This window comes from Anolis sagrei, chromosome 3 (genome assembly GCF_037176765.1).
Source record: "Anolis sagrei isolate rAnoSag1 chromosome 3, rAnoSag1.mat, whole genome shotgun sequence".
Taxonomy (NCBI): domain Eukaryota; kingdom Metazoa; phylum Chordata; class Lepidosauria; order Squamata; family Dactyloidae; genus Anolis; species Anolis sagrei.
The window spans coordinates 35,606,881-35,616,289 of record NC_090023.1 but is presented as its reverse complement, the minus strand read 5'-3'; the positions used below and the strand labels follow the sequence as shown (position 1 = coordinate 35,616,289).

At 42.7% G+C, this 9,409-nt stretch overlaps 1 protein-coding gene across 1 annotated transcript; it reads right to left on the bottom strand.

The window, feature by feature from the left end:
• Window positions 1-824: 824 nt before the first annotated feature.
• On the bottom strand, window positions 825-7,149 carry RFXAP (regulatory factor X associated protein). Its single transcript, XM_067466220.1, has 4 exons — window positions 7,045-7,149; window positions 6,034-6,918; window positions 3,985-4,092; window positions 825-2,239 (listed from the first exon to the last, which is right to left on the bottom strand). Exons 1-4 carry the CDS (start codon window positions 7,147-7,149, stop codon window positions 2,129-2,131), a joined length of 1,209 nt encoding a protein of 402 aa, XP_067322321.1. The 3' UTR covers window positions 825-2,128.
• Window positions 7,150-9,409: the final 2,260 nt, after the last annotated feature.

Below are 9,409 nucleotides of genomic sequence, written 5' to 3'. Positions count from 1 at the left end.
TCATGTTTTCAACAGGCTATTTTAATTCAGTTTTGTATCAAATAGTATTTATTTACCGCATTGATATACCATCTTTCTCAGTCCAGCGAAAACTATGTCGCTATATCCACTGCTGCCATCACTAAAAAGAACTCTGGAAGTAGTCTCATGGCATTTTCTACTTTTTTTTTCAAAAGCAACCACTGAATTTTCACCTGTATATCTGTTCCTAGAAAAGTAACTCCCTCAAAGCATTTTTGTTTAGTTAGCTCCAAAGTTAATTCCATTTCAAGTCCAGGGGATGTATGTCCAGCAAGTCTCACTCCAACAAATTTATTACAGTAGTCTCGCTTATCCAACATAAACGGGCTGGCAGAACCAGTGAAAAGGTTGAATAATGAGGGATTAAGGAAAAGCCTATTAAATGTCAAATTATGTTATGATTTTACAAATTAAAAGGAAAAGCCTAGTAAACGTCAAATTACATTATGATTTTACAAATTAAGCACCAAAACATCATGTTTTACAGCAAATCAACAGAAAAAGCAGTTCAATACATGGTAACGTTATGTAGTAATTACTGCATTTTCAAATATAGCACCAAAACATCACAATGTATTAAAATAGCTGTGGATCTGGGTAGGAGGCAGACTGCGTTGGATAATACAGAACTTTGGATGAGCGAAGGTTGGATAAGTGAGATTACTGTATTTGTAATGGAGCAGCTAGCTAGTCTTGGATATGACATGACTTTCAGGCACAAACTGCCACTTTTGATTAGAGAAACGTACTCCGGGAGAATTAAGGGAAGCAGATCCAATTTTTAGCAGCAAAGAGATGCAAAATTCTGGAAAGTGTCACACTTTACTTCACAGTAGGATGCACCATAATGAGTATAACAGACAGGGAAGAGTTTAAAAACAAATGTATTTAACTATTCTTTTCATGCAAAATTGAAAAAGGTTACCCACAAGTAAGTATCTAATTCAGAAATGGAAGAACAAACAAGCACCATGTATATTTTAAATCTGAATATTTTATCACAGTTCAGATTTCCTTTCCTAAGGCAAGCCAGAAATACAAGGTTTATTTCGGCTTATCAATAGGCAAGACAACTTTTATATGACTGGATCCAGTCCGTCATATTTCTAGTACATCCAATGAAATCAGTATGACTTAATTTAGGTATGGCTAACTCAAGTTACTTGATTTCAATGGATGTACTTTAAGTATGTCCAAGTGTGGACCCAGTCCAATATCTACAATTGATAAATATTTTAAAAGTCTGATGTAAAAAAGTTAACTTAAATGACATTCTTTAAAAAAGCATTTTTTAAAAAAGTCCTAAACATGTTCAAAGGTATGAAAAATTACAAAGATACAAAAATGATGTATCAATATATCCTTATAAGAATTACTTAGGTTCATCAATACAAATAAGTCATTTAAAGTATAAAATTAATATAAATAAGCTTAAATGGAAAAATCACACTCATTTTTTAACCATGTGTAAAAACAGTATGAAATTAACAACCTGGGGCACATTAATTTATAATGCAATATAAAAACCAATCAACCAGACTGGCCAAAGGGACAAATCAAGGATCAATGCTGGAACAGCAACTGTTCCTCAACAAAGAAACACTGATTGAGTTTCCCCCAGAAAACTGTAAACCCAGCATTCCGCATTGCCTTGTCCCTAAACCGACTAACAGATTGGATCAAAGTTTACCACTTAAAACTTCCACAGAAAGTAAGTATTGCTTTCTTCAATGAAAGTCATCAAAGAATAATGTTCTGCATGATATTAAATCAATTCACACCATAAAGAACTGAGCAGTTAAACTGAGCTAGGAATTTATCTCTCTGCAAAGCCCAACACAGTTCCCCAAAAATCAATGCAAGGTTTCAATGGAACAAGGAGAATGAATAAAGCTATCAAAGTATTTTCAAATAAATACAAGTCAAACACCATTCCTGAAACGAGCAAACAAGTTCCTCCAAGCTTTCTGACTTGTCTGGGAAGCAGAAAAACAAAACAAAACAAAACACGGTATACAATATCTGGAGCAGTTTGATGGTTTGTCATCCAAGTTTTGCTTTCATCTCAGATGCCGACATGAAGCTAAGCTGAGGGACTTTACTGCCATCACACCGAAGCGCCTGAAAACTGTTGCTGCCTTTGCTCCAAAGCCTGTTGACTTAGGAGCTGCTGCCGTTTCTGCAGGAAGTGTACAACTTCAGGACTTCTCAGAAGTGACTAGACAAAGAGATCACACGTTAAACACTGACTCCAATGCAGTCATATCACACAATATAGTTCATAATCATTACATACAGCTTTAGCATCAATGCTCCTGTTGTGCTGAGCATGCATCACACAAAAACTGGTACACAAAAATAAGGGTTTTTCCTTTTCTTTCTTTCTTTTTTTTTTTTTTTGTTGCTTCCGAAAAGCAGGTCCTCATGTGGGACCTAAAAATATGGTATGCTGGATATGTCAAACACAACCATGTTGATCCATCTTTGCATTAGTTTAGATTGTCTATAATTTGGGCTGCATCAAGGAGATGGAACAGGAACACTTCTAGTATACTAATCCCACAGTAGAGCAGTTTCTCTGCCTGAACTTTCCAAGGTTGTTTCAGATGTCATACTGGGGACACTCAAGAATTCTGGGCCTTCAGAATCCATGAAAGGGTTGTGCTGACAGGACCCATGCTGGACATCATACCTACCATAACTATAGAGCTGTTGCAGTAAATCATTTGACTGATATATGTAAGAAAACATACTATCCACCTAGTTTTTGTTGTATGATGGACAGAGGATAACCTGTTTACAGACCCAGCTCAGCTAATTTCCTTATGAGGTTTGCCTTGAGAGTAATTAAAAATTACATTGAATACCCAACATCCACTCTAATTTCTTAGATACTGTTATCAAGCAGATGTTTGATATCTCAATGATTAGAGCTGATAGAAGGAAACTGGTGCCATTTTTGGAATCTGCAGGTCAAATATACCCAGAAACAGGTCTAACATTTGAGGTACTAAAATGTGTATTGGCCAGTGTTATGGTATCCAAAAATATAATATTGTTTCATGTTTTTCACACATACACACACAATTGCGCTTTCATGGACTTTTAATCTGTTCAAATTATTTTTGTTGTAAAACTGTTGTTTCAAATCATTTAAAATTGATTTCATTTTATACTATTCTGAGGTCTTGTCATGTTAATAAATACATTTTACCATGTATGATGCACTGCAGAACATGGCAAGGAGACAATATAGCTATTAAAAGGCTCCCTTGCTAACAAAATTTAACAATGAATCCATTTATCTTACTGCGGGGCCTTGACAATTCTGACTGCAACTGTTCCTATTTTTATTTTGTAAGACACAAATATCCATGGACCCAAAGAATTCAGGTACTTGTGAAAAATGCTAGCCTTCGTGAGCTTTCAAAGGAAAAGGCAATATCTGAGAATGGAGAAGGAAGACATAGGTCAAACATCCTTCTCCATCCTCAAATATTGCATTTTCTTTTGAAATCTCATGAAGGCTAGTATTTTCCACAAAATCCAGCATACATCCTAATTTATTATTTATTTATTTACAGTATCTGTATACGGCTTTTCTCACCCCGAAGGGGACTCAAAGCGGATAGATCTGCCACCCTGTTTTTAAGACGTTAAAATATGAAGCTTTCAAACTTGAACAAGGCATCTACATGACTACTAGAGGCATGCATTTGCTGATTCAATGCAATTGAACCCCCAGTCAGAACCTGCATAAAAAGGTACCATCACATTGTGCTGTTTCGTGACTAGTAGCATTTATCCTCCAAACACTGTGGCAGAAAATAACTATAAAGTCCACATTTGTTACTGATGCATCAAGCCTACAAATAAAATCTGCATTTCTGCTATACAAAGGTCTCAAATAATAATAAAAAGAACTCAAATAGATTTTTTCATTCAAAGCTCAAAAGCACTTACCAGTCTTTTCTGGTTTAATACTTGTTCCAAAAGTGTAGGTTTTGCTGGCCGATCTCCCACGGTTCCTGTCCTTTGTTTTGATGCAGAAACAGAATTTTCAGTGCAATCCTAAATGCACACAGAGAGAAAGAAATGAGGAAATTATTGTAATGCTTCATTAGAAAAAAAAATTTCTGGGATGGACACACACGCAACAATTTCTAGAAATTATGCACAATTTGGTTCCTGTAGATTAATTATTACAGGCCTTTCAATCACCAGAATATCCTGAAAGTCTAAACATTATTTTTTAATTCAATTTATACCCTACATTTCTCACATAAAAGGGTCAGAAAGTAGTTTAGAAATTAAAAGTATCAATAAATCAATAAAACCTTAACCCATTTAATTTAATATGAAATATTAAGTTATTGTACAACAGATATTTCATAATGTTACCATATAAAAATAGCCAACACTACGTCTGAACTAAAAAATTAAAGTAATTAACTTGAATACGGAATCATGAGCTGATTGAAGCCCATGTTTTTGTGACATAAATGGTTCAAAGCAAAAAGCTCTGGTCATTAGAGTCTCATGTCAGAAAAATATGTTAACTACTTCTAATTTATAGTACAACGCTAAAAAGAAAGAAAAACAGCCACAAAGTGAACTTCATTATTTGTAAGATTGCACTGCAAAGAATTTGTGGTTACTCTGCATCCATTTCCAAGTGTTCTGTAGTTGTATGTCTCTGCTGATACCAGGGTCAAGACAGCTATCTTTGGTGTACAACTCTTGAAAACAAACACACTGCTGCACTCAAGCAATCGTAAGTATCAGCATGGAGAGCAAATCTACCCAAACAATTATGATATCATTTCAATCAGGTCACTATTTTAGTAGATGGTGGGAATGTTGTGAATGTATTGTCAAAGGCTTTCATGGCCGGAATCACTGGGTTGTTGTAGGTTTCTTCGGGCTATATGGCCATGGTCTAGACCAGTGGTTCTCAACCTGGAGGGGTTGCGAGGGGTTTTTAGAGGGATCGCCAAAGACCATCAGAAAACACAACATTTTCTGTTGGTCATGGGGGTTCTGTGTGGGAAGCTTCGCCCAATTCTATCATTGGTGCGGTTCATAATTATCTGATTGTAGGTGAACTATAAATCCCAGCAACTACAACTCCCAAATGGCAGTCTATTTTCACCAAACTCCGCCAGTGTTCATATTTGGGCATATTGAGTATTCATGCCAAGTTTGGTCCAGATCTATCATTGTTTGAGTCCACAATGCACTCTGGATGTAGGTGAACTACAACTCCAAAACTCAATGTCCACCAAACCTTTCCAGTATTTTCTGTTGGCCATGGGAGTGCTGTGTGCCAAGTTTGCTTCAATTCCATCGTTGGTGGAGTAAAGCATGCTCTTTGATTGTAGATAAATTATAAATCCCAGCAACTACAACTCCCAAATGACAAAATTAATCCCCCAACCCCACCAGTATTCAAATTTGGTCCAGTGATGAAAATACATCCTGCATATCAGATATTTACATAACAGTAGCAAAGTTGCAGATACGAAGTAGCAATAACAATATTTTTTTTGCTTGGGGGTCACCACAACATGAGGAACTGTATTAAGGGGTCGTGACATTAAGAAGGTTGAGAACCACTGGTCTAGACCATGGCCATATAGCCCGAAAAAACCTACAACAACCCAATGTTGTGAATGTGGATGTGAATTTATGTGGATTTCAGCAACACATTCAAAAACGTCCCCATAATATTTTGATTCGGAAAACAGATTAAGTGTAGAATGGATGGGAACAACGTAATTAAATGACAGAACCAAGTCTAATGATTTCAAGTTACGAGTTTCAAGTGATTGAACATTCGGAGGAACTCCTTTAATACCAATAACTAGAAAAGTAGTGTGGTCTCCATCTTTGGATGTCTTCAAAAACAGGCTGGACAGCTACCCACAGGGGATGCTTTAGTCAGGGCTCCTGCACTGAGCAGGTTGCACTGGGATGGCCCATGAGACCTGCTGCTGCCCATCTCCCGCTCACCTCGTTGCGCCCCCCACTCCCTGGGGTTGTTCCTGTGGGCGCTGCGGCTCCTGGAGACACCGAAGCGGAGGCAGGGGCCGAGCCAGGGCCGCTCCCTCCTCCTCCTCCTCCTCCCGAGGGCGCTGCTGCTCCTGCTCCCCCTCCTGGCGCTGCTGCTGCTGCCCCTCCTGGTGGGCCTCCTCCTCCTCCTCCTCCGCTCCCTCCTCCACTTCCCAGAGCCTGGTCGCTCTTCTTCCGCTTGTACTTGTCCTTGTACATCTTGTTCCGGTGCCTCTTGCACATCCAGGGCTTCCTCTGCTTGGCCACCTGCGTGGTGGTCTCTCGGCAGCCTTCGTAGGTGCAGCTCTTGCACCCCCCGCCGGACTGGGCCCCGCTCTCGTCCTCCTCCTCCGCCTCCTCCGGGCCTCCTCCGCCTCCGCCAGGGCTCCCCGCGCTGTCTCTTCCTCCGCCTGCCTCGGCCTCGGCGGCGGGGCCCAGCTCGTAGAAGAGCACGAGGCCTCCCTGAGCGGCGGCGGCGGAGGAGGAGGGCTGTGGCGGCGGCGGCGCTGCTTCGGGGGCCTGTGGGGCGGCCGAGCGGAGGCCTTCCCCAGCCCCGCCTCCGCCTCCCCCGCCGCAGGGCTGCATCACCAGCAGCGTGAGCGCCTGCGGCGGGGAAGAGGCCGACGAGGAGCGGGGAGCGGCGGCGTGCTTCCCCGAGGCCTCCGTCCCGCCCGAAGGGCCTCGCAGCCGGGCCTCGGAGGGCCCTCGGCTGCCACAGCAACGCCCGGCCGAGCGCCCGCGGGTGACAGCTTGCCCCCGCGAACACGCAACCGCGCAGGCGCGCTCGCCGACGCTTCCTCTCGCTCCCCGGAAGCTCCTCCAAGGCGCAGGCGCAAACGCAGGGAACTGACGTCACGCACACAAAACCCCCGTTGGAAAAAAAATGACCCTTGAGTCACGTGGGGAGATGTTTGCTGCCCAGAGATGTTTTTCTTTTTTTTTCGGACTTCAACTCCCAGAAGCCTCTGCTACAGCAGGCAATGGCAAGGCCTTCTGGGTGCTGAAGTCCAAAATAAAGAGCAAGCCAATGCTTGAGAGTATTTGACGCTGTCGGACTAGTGACGTAAGAGAGCGCATGCGTACAGCCAAGAGGGCGTTTATGAGCATTGGAGGCGGGAGAAGGGGAAGCTGAGAATGCAGTCCTGGCTCCACTTTTGCTAATTTGATTTGATTAAAATGTTATCCTTACGAATCTCAAGGTCCTCCAAAACAATTCCAGTTGGAGTTGGTCATAAAGTTATGTTATGATATGGTACACTATAGTTTATAATAATAATAATAATAATAGTATAATATAAAGGTAAAGGTAGTCCCCTGACATTAAGTCCAGTCATGTCTGACTCTGGGGTGTGGTGCTCATCTCCATTTCTAAGCCGAAAAACCGGCATTGTCCATAGACACCTCCAAGGTCATGTGGCCAGCATGACTGCATGGAGCGCCGTTACCTTCCCGCTGTAGCGGTACCTATTGATCTACTCACATTTGCATGTTTTTGAACTGCTAGGTTGGCAGAAGCTAGGGCTGACAGCGGGAGCTCACGCCGCTCCCCGGAATCGAACCTGCAACCTTTCGATCAACAAGCTCAACAGCTCAGTGCTTTAAATCACTGCGCCACCAGGGGCTCCAATAGTATAATATACTGGTAGTGTATTATACATATTGGGGGAGGCCCTTCTCTCAGCCCCACTTCTATCACAAGTGAGATTGGTGGGGACGAGGAGCAGGGCCTTCTCGGTGGTGGCCCCTCACCTGTGGAATTCACTTCCTGGGGAAATCAGGTCATCAACATCCCTCCTCTTGTTCAGAAGGAAACTAAAACATGGATATGGGACTCACTTGGGTAATCTGGCAGATAGACAAAGGACAATAACGACTAGAATTGATAGGATTTGACAATGTGGAATGTACTACGGATTGTGAGCTAGCGAACGTTGAACATTAGATTGGTTTTATTGATTGTGATATATATCTTGCTTGTTTTTAATTGTTTGTAATTGCTATTGATACATGTTTTATCTTATTGTTTGTTGTTGGTATCAAATTGTGCCTTTTGTAAGCCGCCCTGAGTCTCCCCTCCGGAGTTGAGAAGGGCGGAGTAGAAATGTGCGAAATAAATAATAAATAATACAGTACAATATAATAATGTCCAGTCTCGATAAAATAGTGAAGAGTAGAGACATCAGACTGGCAACAAAGATCCGCCTAGTCAAAGCCATGGTATTCCCTGTAGTCACCTACGGATGTGAGAGCTGGACCTTAGGGAAGGCTGAGCGAAGGAAGATCGATGCTTTTGAGCTGTGGTGTTGGAGGAAAGTGCTGAGAGTGCCTTGGACTGCGAGAAGATCCAACCAGTCCATCCTCCAGGAAATAAAACCCGACTGCTCACTGGAGGGAAAGATACTAGAGACAAAGTTGAAGTACTTTGGCCACATCATGAGGAGACAGGAAAGCCTAGAGAAGACAATTATGCTGGGGAAAGTGGAAGGCAAAAGGAAGAGGGGCCGACCAAGGGCAAGATGGATGGATGGCACCCTTGAAGTGACTGGACTGACCTTGAGGGAGCTGGGGGTGGTGACGGCCGACAGGGAGCTCTGGCGTGGGCTGGTCCATGAGGTCACGAAGAGTCGGAGACGACTGAACGAATGAACAACAACACAATATAATAATATATAACAACCTTGTGGTGGCATAGCAGGTTAAACCGTTGAGCTGCTGGACTTGCTGAACGCAAGTCCAGCAGTGTGAGCACCTGCTGTTAGCCCCAGCTTCTGCCAACCTAGCAGTTCGAAAACATGCAAATGTGAGTAGATCAATAGGTACCCTGCCATGGTGGTCCACGCTCTGGTCACATCCCAAATAGATTACTGCAAAGCACTCTATGTGGGGCTGCTTTGAAGACGGTTCGGGAACTGCAGTTAGTCCAACGGCGGCAGCCAGATTACTAACAGGAGCTACATACAGGGAGCATACCACCCCCTTGTTTGTCATCTCCACTGGCTGCCTGTCCACTTCCGAGCTCAATTCAAAGTGCTGGTTTTGACCTATAAAGCTCTATACGGTTCTGGCCCAGCTTACTTGTCCATCTGCTTCTACGTCCCACCTCGTAAGTTAAGATCATCCGCAGCTGTGGTGACAAGAGACAGGGCCTTCTTGGCTGTAGCCCCCCCCCCCCCCCCCCCGTGGAATGCGCTTCCAAATGAAATACGATTGACCCCATCCCTCCTGGCGTTCAGGAAGAAATTAAAATCTTAGTTTTGGGACCAGACTTTTGGACAATAAACATAAAGCAGCACTTTGACTGGAAATGGATTGGCAAGACGATATGTATGAGGATACG